Raw genomic sequence first — 13348 nt, 5'->3', positions numbered from 1 at the left:
AATAGAAAAAAACAAAAACGACAGTGTGTAAGAGCACTTCCGTACATTTTACGAACATCAATTTCTTCCAACAGAGGGCGCGCTTCACAAATACTGGTCACCACACATACCGCAAAGACCTGTCAACGTGGATACGATCTGCCCAAATGAAGTTGGCATCAAGTGAACAAAATAAAGCACACTTTGTGGAGACGATAACTCAAGAACAACACAGTGCACTGAATTGAAATTTCGTTCAATAATTGTTTGAAATATAGAACACAAATGGTTTGAAAATCGACGGGAACCATTGAAGAATAAATTTAATATGATTTAGGGGAATACAGTGTACTTATCACGAAAAATTCAATTCGAATTCGAGACACTTTTAATGGAACAAAAGTAAAGCACTCTTTGTGGAGACGATAACTCAAGAACAACACAGTGCACTGATTTGAAATTGCGTCCCATACTTGATTGTGATATACGAGACACTATATGTGAAATTCGACAGAAACCGTTCAAGAAAAAAAATGATACAACAAGAACAAAAACGACAGTGTGTAATGGTAAGAGCACTCCTGTACATTTTACCAACATCAATTTCTTCCAACAGAGGGCGCGCTACACAAATACTGGTCACCACCACACGCGGATCATGATCTGCCCAAACGTAGTGGGCATTATAAAACACACTTTGTGGAGACCATTACTCAAGAAGAACACAGTGCACTGAATTGAAATAATTTCGTTAAACAATAGCTTGGGGATCCAGGACACAAATGGTTTGCAAATGGACGGGAACCATTGAAGAATAAATTTAATATGATTTAAGGAAATACAGTGTACAAATCACGAAAAATTAAATTCGAATTCGAGTCACTTTTTAAATGCATATGCGAAGCTAGCCCAGTACGCGTTCCATGGGCGTAGCGAGGAGGGGGCAAGGGGGGGGGGGCACTTGCCCCCCCCCCCTGGAAAAGCCCAAAAAAAAGAAGAAGAAGAAAAGAAAAAAAAGAGAAAAAAGAAAAGAAAAAGAGGCACGAAGACAAAGTGGTGTAAATTTAATGAGTTGGGGGGGGGGCCAACATGTCCCTGCCCCCCTCTAAAACTGATAAATCGAGAATATGTTGAGAAATGCAAGCATTTTTGGCCAAAATTATTTTTTGCCCCCCTCTAGAAAAAATCCTGGCGACGCCCATGACGCGTTCTGCAGGTCCCAAGGGCCCCGATCAATTTCGGATTCTAGACGCTCTGTGGTGCGATCTGAGGCAATTTTTGACCACTTTAAGCAATTTTTTGTTTAGGCAAAAGATTATCATTTAAACATCATTATCGAATTTGGAATCACTGAATCAGTTATGTTCTGAGCTATAGAATCGAATGCATGTAGGCTAACATTACTATTCGGTGGCGAAAAGAGTGGGGGCGGGACAAACGATATGATATCCCCCCTCCCCCATCCCACTTTAAAAAGTGGGGGAGGGGGCCGTTTAAAAAAATGTAGTCCCGCTAGGCCCCCCCCCCCCAAAAAAAAAAAACCCACAAATTTCTGGATCCACCGCTGCTAGCCCCCTAAAATTAAGGCTCTAGAGAAGTAGAACCGCGCCTGATTTTTCTTTGGATATAATTCCTGTTTTATTTGCACCCCCCCCCCCCCGGAATACGATTATAGTAACGCCCACCAAAGTGCCACCGTGAAAGTGAAATAGCGCCACCATTTGGAGAGGTCACGATATGTTTTCGTTGGCTCCCAGACACCCCAATGAAATTCTAAACGCATAAATAGGGAACCAGTCACCTGATTGACACGACATCATTTTCTGGGACAACCAACTTTGGGATCTAAGCGTCAACAGCTGCTCAAAAATGGTATGGAATTAAGCTTTCAGATATTTTATTCCGAGCGTTTTTGTACAGAATCTTAATCCAAGAGGTTAAGCTGAGCAATCGCAAGGAGTACATTAACTGTAGTTCAAAGAAACTTGAGATATAGGTTGTTCCCTGTGACTGCCCAATTTCCGGACAGTCACCTTCCACATGGGGTAATGTAGCCAAGTGTGATGTGCGCACCAATTCAGTGCTTACAAAAGATGGTCGGTCATGTTTTAACAAAAATGACTCTGTGGCCGAGAGCTATTTCCAATTTTGTTTAATACTTGGTAATCATGTAGTTTAGGACCCGCATCCATTCTGACCAGTGACTAATTCTGAGTGCCCCAAAAAGGTAAGACTAAGAAAGTCACATTTTGTTCAATATCAAAATTACAAAAAATATGAGTTAACCCTTACCTCTCCTAAAGCTACAAAATACTACTGAGTAGTACTAGTAACCTGTAGTATGCATTTCTTTCCATACAAGTGTGCACAACACACGTAGTATTCTGTAGTATTTGTAATCTGAAGAATAAAGATTGCATGAGGCTGCAAAAGTCATTTTTGAACGGAAGTTGTCAAAAATGGAGGTGTCAAACTACACAATTACCAAATACTTCACAACAATTTCATGGCTGCCACACATTGGCTTGCGTCAAAATACTGCACTCTTTCCATGATGACCAATACAATGACTGCTTGCAACTGATAGTTATGTTGCTTCACGCTCATTACTTTTTCTGCTGTCACGATTGTTGATATATGCCGTCTGTTAGAAAATTACTCAATATGCTGGTATGACCATGGAGGAAGGAATTCCTTCCTTCATGGTATGACGTAGGCTACATGTAATTAGTCATTCAAAGAAAAAACTATTACACTGAACAAGCAGACAGCTGTGAAAGGAAATGTTTCTGCGTTTATTTGACAGCCTGGGCCGTCTCAATCAGCGACATCAGTGGGAGGAAGTCGCTCCCCTTCCTCCAAGCAAGTCAGCGCCAGGGGAGCGTCAGGCAGTGGACAAGTCAGACAAAGGTAGCATGCCCCCCTCCCCCCCCCCCCCCCCCCAAGTTAAACTCATCAGGACCCATTGATATTCCTTCATCAGATTCAGAATCCTGCTGCACATGGACGTCAATGCTTTCTATCCCATGTAACTTCACAACTGTTGTATGTTTATGATCTGAAAAGTGTTTAACTTGTAATTGACTTGTGATGATTTGTGATTGGTTTGTGATGACTTTTGATTGACTTGTGATGACTTGTGATTGACTGAGATTCTGTCCCTTACAGCAGTGAGTGTTGACATGCTTGTGACCATTATGAAATCACAAATCCTGATCATAATTTTATTTTTGAACCCTTCTGTCTATTTTAGGAAAGGCGCAAGCACATCCGGCAGGACAAGTCGATCAGTAGCTGGGGGAGGCACTGGTGCAAGCGGAGGTGGCATGTGGAGATTCTACACTGAAGACTCACCTGGCCTTAAAGTGTAAGTCGGGGTACAAGACTAGTAATTAGAATTTAAAAAGAAGAGTTCAAAGATACGGCAACTCACCCACAAAGGGTCTTTGGGATGTGACAAATCTGTGAAGTTTAGAACTACTTTGTTGTGGCATGCCAGTAAACCTTTAACATATTAGTGCCTGTACTGCTTGAAACCGTCCAACAAATTAACTGCCACAGCACTGTATGGTTGTAGGGATTCAGCAGACAATAGATTCAATGTGATACAGTGTAATACAATGTGATACAGTGTAATACAGTGTGATACAGTGTAATACAATGTAATACAATGTGATACAATGTGATACAATGTAATACAATGTGATACAATGTAATACAATGTGATACAATGTGATACAATGTAATACATTGTTATACAATGTAATACTAGTGCCAATGGGTTAAACAATGTGTTATTGTTTCTCGTTCACTTTGCAGGGGTCCAGTTCCTGTTCTAGTCATGAGCCTCATCTTCATCGCATCAGTGTTCATGCTGCACATATGGGGCAAATACACACGAGCTTAAACACGCATTCCGGGACCACTCAACTCAACCGACCAATCAAAAGTCGTCGAGGAATTCCAAAGTTTCCATATCACGAACTAAGCCACGAAGATCCTTTGCATTTGTGTGGACATGTCGCCAGTTTTACACCACGAATCAGGACTTGCTTACGTTGTTATATGGAATGTTTTGAAAACACGACTTTTCTGATTTTCCTACTATTTTATTTTGTTTGGACTCATTTTGTTTTAAAAGTTCCCTTCAATTTTTTTTTTTTGTCATCTGTGATGAGTTTCATGGTAACATTGACCTCTTTGATTTTTTTTTTCTTTTTCAATTTTGTTTGGATAAATGAAATATGTTTTAATTACTTGGTCATTTTGTGTTTTCCCTTGTCAATGTACTAGCTACACAACAGGGCAGTTTAAACTGTGCTTGTCAAATTTGGTGACACTTTTCGTGGGGAATAGGGTAAAAGATCAAGAAATTATGGGAAATTATTGTAAAATAAAAATGTGTGCTGTGCATGTACTTCATCTTGTCAAACATGTCGGTGCCGTAGTTGATCCCATCACAAGAGCGGTCGCAAGTCAATTTACAAGTCCGGTCAAAACTAACGGTGGATGAACAGTAACAAAGGAATACCTTTGTTGGTTCATTTGACTTGTGACCGACTTGTGATGGACATGCCTACTTAGCTATTCAAAAGGATTTCAATGCTTTCCTTGTAATGCATTCTGTATTTATTGAACTAAAACAGAAGTTTGATTATTAGTGGTTACGTAAGTATAACTGCACAATAGACCCAACACGTTGAAGGTACCTCAAAAAACGTTCTTTGTTATTTTGATTTAGTAACAATGAGTGCACAAACGGTTTACTTGTTCCTATCTAAGCAACACAAAAACATTGCCCTCTAACTCCGCCCTAACGCAAAAGTCTATTTTATCAACGGGGAAGTTTAACAAACTGACAAATTATTATTTTGCAGTAAATTTTTGTGCATTTTCTTTTTGGAATGTCACAAATATAGCATTCTAACCATACACCTAAATATTGTACATGTACTTTGGCATTACGACAGTGAATTTTAATAAAATACGAAATGTTAAAAACTTGAAATCAAGTGATGTTCAGAGAGTGTACATCCTTACATAGTACTGGAGTGCATGCAGTGCAGCTATTGCTTATTATACATGCACATTTCTGCATTACAAAACACGCGGTGTAGAAACGATTGGCAATTCATGCATGGCATAAGTGCATAGTGTCATTTTCTGGTGATATTTTCTGTAGTTTACTCTGGCAGCTTTACCCGAAGATATGGCGAAAAAATTTTAATTTCTGGGGGGGGGGGGCATATTTTGAGGAAATATACAAATAAAACATACCGTGCACATTCAATAAATAAACTGGATGACGCACCGCACTCACTCTTAGCATCGAAATATACTATGCAAGATTTTGCCTCATTTTTACTTGAAAATGTGTTTGTTGAGAATGCTAGTAAAATCCTAAGGAACAGAAATGAAATAACAGGGGAAAAATGGTGCCGAAGTCTTGAAATTTCCAGGGGTCAATTTGACAACTTTTGCACTTTGGGTTAAAAAGAGTGAAGGGGGGGGGGGGGGGGTGCAGACAAAATGTTAGTGAGAAGTCATATAATAATAAGACAAAATGTCAAAACAGAAACATCAACAGAAAGGCTGGTGTACTGTTAGTGTTAGTTCAGTAAGACTGGCTTTATTTGTTATCAACTTTGTGCTTGTTTAAGAAATACAGTGAATATACATAATTACAGTGAATAGAAATGTTAGAAATTGAGAGATGAAAATGGCAAACACAACCTTGTGTAAATTCAAAATGAAACAAAAAATAAACAGTTTAGATAGTGCATCAGTGTTTTGAGGAAGAGATAAAGAAAAACAAACAAACAAAAAGCTTTCACGTTTGCCTTTTTTCCTTCAAAGAAATTAAAGTAAGGATTATTTGCGAAAAGAATGGGACGTGCGGGCATGCATCATGTGCATAGTGCAAAGACAACCTTAAACAACATAAAGATCGTGCACACGATTGATGTATCCTGGAAATGTTCATCCAAAATTCCATTTAGTTACTCTTAGTAAGAATTCTACATTTTTTAATGCTGTGAACATGATACAAAATAGGAAAAAGTACTCTTACAGTAATAACTGTACATTTAAATGTTACAACCCTTTTATAATAGAAAATTATAGCTTGATGTGCGATAGTAAATTCATATTAGTTCTTGCAACTACATGTACTTGTATTTACATGTATTATGTAATTTGAAAAATGTGAACAAGTACGCAACATTCAGTATTTTCAAATTGTCTAAAAGTAATTTCAGGTAGTTTTGGTGTGCCTCCCTCCCTCTTCCCGCCCACTTTAAGCCCTGCCCACAAATTGTGCTACGGATCCCAATTGCTCTCTGCAAATTAACAAATGAAAAGAAAGAACTTATTTCGGGCCTCAAAATGTTGCTTATATCTTTACAAGGTTCGTAAGCTCAAACATGTGACTAGGCCACTGTATCTTTGCATGACTGGTTTCCAAATAAGGAAACCACTTTTGCTTTTTAAATTAAAACAAACATGAAAATAAAGCTAAGACATTAATAAGGATGTGATAATGTTTAAGGCATAACTTTTCACTGTTAATAACGATTATTTAGAGACAAAATTTGAAATTGGATAAAATTAACCTATTTTAATAAGTGACTTGGTCAAATTTAGAATTCAAATAAAACATTTGGCATTTATTAGGAATCAGTATTGTGGCAACAACTAGAACACTCATCACCCAAAGACGACAAACTTGCAAACATTAAGATGATTAAAATGAAAATGCCCATTGCCTAATTTTAGTTATTACACGCCATTTTAGTTTGTCTTGCTTTTGTCATTTGTCTATTTTGAATCTATGCAAGTTGCTTTACAGGTCAATACAACACAAATGCATATTTTCAGTCTTCAGTTCTAAGGTTTCTGTTGCTTGCTGTGCCACCAAAGGAAAAACAAACAAACAAACAAACAAACAAACAACCCAAAACAACTAAACATTTGACTGGCTTCAAAATTGCAACCAATCAAAAAAAAAAAAAAAAACTGTAAAACAAACAGAAGAAATATCATTGAAGAAATAAAATTATGTTCTATCCAGATTAGATCCTATGATATAATGTACAAAACATACATTTCTATAAATGCTTGTATTTCGATATATCTATCTTTTCAATAACAATAAAACAGTTATGAAAAATGATACAAGTATTCCAGAACAAAAGGTAAATTGGTTGACTGCCAAATAAGGGTTGAAAGGTAAATTGGTTGACTGCCAAATAAGAGTTTGGAAGGTGAATTGGCTGACTGCCAAATAAGGGTTGAAAGGTTAATTGGTTGACTGCCAAATAAGAGTTTGGAAGGTGAATTGGCTGACTGCCAAATAACAGTTTGGAAGGTGAATTGGCTGACTGCCAAATAAGGGTTGAAAGGTTAATTGGTTGACTGCCAAATAAGGGTTGAAAGGTTAATTGGTTGACTGCCAAATAAGAGTTTGGAAGGTGAATTGGCTGACTGCCAAATAAGAGTTTGGAAGGTGAATTGGCTGACTGCCAAATAAGGGTTGAAAGGTTAATTGGTTGACTGCCAAATAAGAGTTGAAAGGTAAATTGGTTGACTGCCAAATAAGAGTTTGGAAGGTGAATTGGCTGACTGCCAAATAAGAGTTGAAAGGTAAATTGGTTGACTGCCAAATAAGAGTTTGGAAGGTGAATTGGCCGACTGCCAAATAAGGGTTGAAAGGTAAATTGGTTGACTGCCAAATAAGAGTTTGGAAGGTGAATTGGCTGACTGCCAAATAAGGATTGAAAGGTAAATTGGTTGACTGCCAAATAAGAGTTTGGAAGGTGAATTGGCTGACTGCCAAATAAGGGTTTGACACATAAATTGGTTGACCGCCAAATAATAAGGTTTTGAGATGTAAATTGATTGCCTGCTAAATAAGGGTTTTGAGATGTACATTGGTTGACTGCCAAATCATGGTTTGAAAGGTAAATTCGTTGACTGTGCATTCAAATTGTAGAGTGCTTGTATGACTTTCAAACGATCGCATGTTGAAGTCACACTTCAGTAGTATTTTAACTAAATCAGATGTTTTGATGACATTTCAATACCAAATATTTCAAGGATGGTGAGGGCTGTCATTTTGATTATTCTGTTTTTCCTTTTTTACTCATTTACATTTTAAATAACACAAATCTTCAAGATGAATTCGTTTTTGCAAATATTTGACTGTTGTAAATCATTATGCATCTAGTATGTGCATGAACTCTGTATCTCATTATGCAACTGAACAATCTCTCGATTTAAAGTATATTTTACAGTTTCATTATGGTTTAAATATTTAAATATATTTAAAGTATATATTTTCTAAGCTTCGTAATGCAGCAATGTTTACAAATTTAACAGCAGTCCCCCAATACTCATACAAGTACAATCCTGTTGTAGAAAATATCTTGTTGGATAAGTATTTTGTTAGTACTTCAATATTCACAGCAATCATGAAACTCTCCGCGACCGATATCTTTTTCTAGGAAGTACAAATAAGTCTACCGAAACCCCAAATAAGGAAAAGCATTATCACATCTAGTGGTTTTCATAAAAGGTAAAACTGGTTCTAAATTAAAATAAAAAGAGGTTCAGAATTAAAATAAAAAGTAGTGTAGGAAAGTGTAGTACATATATTCTAATTTATATAGATTTTATTCACGAGTCGGCCATATTAAATTGAAAGCGAGGAAAAATCTTTGGTTTTGGAACTCGGCGAGTAGAAATGAAAGCAATGAAATAAAAGTTCATTATAAATTAATACCAGTCTGCTCTGATGAATAATTTAACATTTGTAATTAAACAAACCCTAATGTTTTAAGCCACAAAAAAATTGAACGTGAGGCTTGGAACGCACTCCAATCATAAAATAGTCTGGCGCCATCCCATTCAACAGTTTACAATTTATAAAATAGATTCAAGGATCAAGATCAAAATTGACTTCCTCGTGAGTAAGGTCTATAGATATAGTAAGTCCCTCTAAAAGTTTCGAGGGATATCCCTGACCCTCTAAACTTTTTCACAAAGCAGATTTTACCAGAAAAGAATATTATGATCGTTCTTCGGTTTAATGAATGAACCATTCTTTTAAAATTTGTGGTACCGAAATGTCCAACTGGGAGAATTCTTTAAGAAGACTGGAATTTCAAATCTTAAAACCCTAAAGTAAACCACCAACCCAGCAAAATTGGTTGGTTCGACTTACAGGTAGAGTGACCATTTGCATCTATCCAAAAAGTAATCGACCAAATTATATTGTTAAAAAGCTTACTTGGTTTATTACAGATAGTAATGACACTAAACTCCCTGTGAAATGATTCCTTCTGGCATGCTGTCATTTTGAAGAAAACAATAAAAGAAGGTCATTCCCAAAGATGTGTCAAGTGACACATTTTTGGAAATTTCCGTTGGCAGTTGGTTTGTAATTGGGCAAATCCTTGAATGGGTGCAAGCGCGTTGACACGACGCACATGTGCGCACGTGTCGCCTGAATGAGAATCACGTCCCGAATGCTGATTTCAGGATTGTGTCATGACTCGGCAACTTTTGAATCGAAATCGAGATCCAGAATTTTGTGATTTCTCGCAATATACAGCATTCACAGAGCTGACGCTTTATCAGGCCGTCTTTAGATTTGGGCACTTTTGTTGTTTAAAGCTAGAGTCCATCATTTGCAGCCATCCGAAAAGTAACTGGCGTAATTATTGTTGAAAAACAAACTTGGTTGAAAGATAGTAAGGGAACTAAACTCCCTGTGAAATTATTCTTTCTGGGAAGCTGTCATTTTGAAGTAATCAACGAAAGAAGGCATTTCCAACGGTGATTCTTAAGAAGCACCGTAGGAAAATTTAAATTAGTAGTTCGTTTTGTTATTCAGCGCAGCGCGCACAAGTATTGGAACGACGGACACGCGTGCGCGGTTGTTATAATTCGTCGGATCAGTGCGCGACGTAGCGTATAGCTGCAATTCAAAACAATTCAAAACATGATTCAGTAACTTTTGATTTGAAATTGAGATCTTAGAATGCTGTTTTTCTCGGAATGTACAGCTGACGCTTAGCTGAAACTTCATCAGGTTAGTTGCTCAGTATCCTTCATTAGATTTTAAATTCTTTTGTTGCTTTAAAAGAACAAAATTCACAAATTACAAATGATGGACTGTAGCTTTAAAAAAAAAAAAATGTACCAATCATCGGACATATGGTCTACTCTACCATTAAATTCTACTATTCTTGCTGACAAATTGAACACGGCCATCTTGGCAATCCAAAACCAATTGACTGTTTTTATTTGTTACAAACTCTGTGTCCACATAAAGCACCATTGACTGGCTGTGACTGTTTAATGTTACTTGACTGCAGGAGATTGATAAGCCAGCTGTGCCTACCAGTCACCTGCTTTTGTCTGTTGATGGAATTTGACTGTCACAGGAAATACGATCCGACTGTTGGTGACTGGCCTGTGTATAAAGGCATGGCAGGGGAACAGGATTGATTTTGACTGTCTGTGACTGTTCAGACAGCAGGAGGGTTATTACATACAGCATACTTTGACTGCAGGTAATCGATATGCCAGCTGTTGACTTCTTTTATGATGATTGTGATAAGTTGACTAGTCAAATGTGTATTATGGCAGTGCCTGGGAAGTGCATTGAATTGTTTTTTTTGTTTAAGTAGCTGTAGCTCTTCAAACAGAAGGAGGGTCTAGGGTTAACCCTAACCCCCTAGGCCCTTCTGGATAAGGATCCATCCTCAATCCTGCAAAATCCTCCAATTGCCACCATGCAAAATTGGATTCAGCCGCAATCCTCCAGAATCATGCGTTATTTCTTGAATTTATTCAGTGGAAGGGCGAATTGCTTCAATCCTTCAAAATCCTCCAACAATCGCTGTTAAGAGTTGAGGCAGTGCCGATGACATTCAACAGCAGTGCGGATGACATCGAGCATAATGCAGGGACCAATTGTGAATGACTGAACATAAACATTGCAGGGTACAGCCTACAAACTCGACACAATGCATCATCCAAATATCAACAGACAGTTTTTTTTGTCATTCAGCCTCATCAATCCTCCAAAATCTCAGTTTTATAGTTTGCAGGTTTTGCGTGTCTACAAGACAAGATAGAAGATTCGGTGTGAGACTGACAGAATAAAACCAGCTCTAGTTTGGCGTATCAAATCTGCTCATTTAGAAAGAATAAAAAACAGCATCTTGAGGCACAGAGCAACCTAAGCATATACCAGCGACCCTTAAAATGCAATCTCAACGTGGTTTTACACACCCCCACCGCTGCGATCCGTTGGGATGACTTTACGGTCTCCCATTTTCAGGGCGATCTCGAGCCGAACGTTGGCCATGGCACCGGTCTTGATAGCACTCATGAGCTGTAGGTGCAATAAAAAACAAGTTGGAAAAATCAATCGCAACAAGAAAAGTGACAAATCTCTGAACAAGGTTTTTGGTCTTTAACTCTTAATCAATGTTATTCGCTACAACTGTATGAAATTTTTTTTTCAAACATTTTTGTTAGATATGCTGGATGTCTTTTAATATTGTGAATTGACGACTATTATCAAATTAACATAGTTGACCTCAACTTCCATTCAAACGATCATGCAGATAACAAGCGGGTAAATTCACACAAGGTATTCTGTGACTAGACTAGTCAGTGTTTGGTACCGAGACGTTCACAGAAAAAGTGAATGTGGCCTGCAAGACTCTCGCACTCTATGGAGCCCAAAAATATCAAGCAATGAAATAAACCGAGAAACAAGCACAGAATTATAGAATTATTCAAAATATTTTTTTTAAACCACTAAAACTTTCTATCTTAATAATTATCATTGTGACCAATTTCAAGGATTTTCTAAGTAAAATTTCTGAGTTAAGCAACAACCTGCAGGGAACCAGTCACAATGCAGGCCTACATTATACGTGTTGGCTGGTAACCTATTTCTGTGCTAAGCTTATTTCTGTGCTTAGTAGTTCCTTGACCCTTGGAACATTACCTGCAGGAACTCGTCCAGCTCAACGCGTCCATTCTTATTGCAGTCTACCTCATGCAGCATGTCACGTAGCTGGTCTTCAGTTATCGTCTCACCGACACTCTGCAGGCAAAATCATTTAGAAATACATGTATAAAACAGATGATAAATGTATAGGACGTGAAGTTTCCATGGCGGGGAATCAACAATTAACAAATGTTGACTGCTGTGATGTGGGATATGACGTTTTGAACGCCCGAGGGACGCATAGCAACCCGAGGTGGGTGTTCAAAACGTCATATCCCACATCACAGCAGTCAACAATTGTTTTGTTATACCTCTGTCTTGGATTCTTTGGATTTTGATGTAAAAATCACGGAAACAAACAGCAGTAAACACAACAATCACAACAATCGAATGTCAACTCACGAGAATTTTGTTTTGTTTTTGCAATGGCACTGTGAACACGAACCACGCTGGGTGAATTTGACAAACTCCTCCTTACTAAATCCTATAAATCCTGCAAAACCTTTCAGATTTTGTAGGATCTGGGATGGTTGCATCAGAATAGGAAAATGGGTAAATTGAAGGGGGTGATGTACCCTAATAAGTACTGTGCAAAATCCTCCTTCATGAATCCTATAAAATCCTACAAAACCTTTCAGATTTTGTAGGATCCGGGATGGTTGTATCAGAATAGGAAAATGGGCAAATTGAAGATGGTGATGTACCCTAATAAGTACTGTGCAAAATCCTCCTTCATGAATCCTATAAAATCCTACAAAACCTGGCAGATTTTGAAGGATTTGGGATGTTCAAGATTACAAGAGTCGACTTACAGATAGGAAGTTGCGCATGTCGATGGGAGTGATGTAACCCTTACTGTCCTTGTCCAGGAGATGGAATCGCTTGGTGTATTTGGCGACCTCTTCCTTACCGAACTGAATGGGGACCTTCATGAGAGAGGAGTGGCAGTTGTAGCCCATCTCCACGTTCAGGAACCGCACGGCTTTCTCTAGTTCAAGCTAAAATGAAAAATTGCATTCGGTTTACAAAACAGCAGCCAATTTCACAAAACAATGCGTAGCTCATCCATGCGTAGAGTCTACGCAACAAATCTGTTGCGGAGCTGCGCAATAATTTTACGATTGAATTCACGGAAATCGACGAGGATAATACCAGCTTTTACAAAGTCTGTGTCTGACTTCCGTTCGATCACAAAGAATTCATTAAATCACCTCCACCTGCCATTTTGGAAATAAATTTTCTGACTTTCTTCGGAATCGTGCTGCAACTGTAAAAGTTTTTTATAGGTAAAATTGCAATTCATTTACCTCGAAAACAAAGATGTGAGTTTCTTTTATCAAC

The 13348-nt window shown here is 37.9% G+C and overlaps 2 protein-coding genes across 3 annotated transcripts in view; one reads left to right on the top strand and one right to left on the bottom strand.

Moving 5' to 3' along the window:
• Positions 1-1745: 1745 nt before the first annotated feature.
• LOC119722856 (protein transport protein Sec61 subunit beta-like) lies at positions 1746-4987 on the top strand. Its single transcript, XM_038193238.1, has 4 exons — positions 1746-1851; positions 2786-2889; positions 3233-3346; positions 3799-4987. The coding sequence occupies exons 1-4, from the start codon at positions 1849-1851 to the stop codon at positions 3884-3886; spliced, it is 309 nt and encodes a 102-aa protein (XP_038049166.1). The 5' UTR covers positions 1746-1848; the 3' UTR covers positions 3887-4987.
• A 558-nt stretch (positions 4988-5545) lies between these two features.
• LOC119722855 (glycerol-3-phosphate dehydrogenase, mitochondrial-like) overlaps positions 5546-13348 on the bottom strand; it is a 37148-nt gene continuing 29345 nt past the window's right edge. For both annotated transcript variants that reach the window (XM_038193237.1, XM_038193236.1), the window contains exons 13-16: positions 12820-13005; positions 12005-12103; positions 11278-11380; positions 5546-6317 (exon numbers count right to left, since the gene is read on the bottom strand). In XM_038193237.1, the coding sequence (XP_038049165.1) occupies positions 6298-6317; positions 11278-11380; positions 12005-12103; positions 12820-13005 (408 nt within the window). In that variant the 3' untranslated portion in view covers positions 5546-6297. The remainder of the gene's footprint in view (positions 6318-11277; positions 11381-12004; positions 12104-12819; positions 13006-13348) is intronic.

Source organism: Patiria miniata, unplaced genomic scaffold, assembly GCF_015706575.1.
Source record: "Patiria miniata isolate m_02_andy unplaced genomic scaffold, ASM1570657v1 HiC_scaffold_16, whole genome shotgun sequence".
Lineage (NCBI taxonomy): Eukaryota > Metazoa > Echinodermata > Asteroidea > Valvatida > Asterinidae > Patiria > Patiria miniata.
This window is presented reverse-complemented; position numbering and strand designations above follow the sequence as displayed.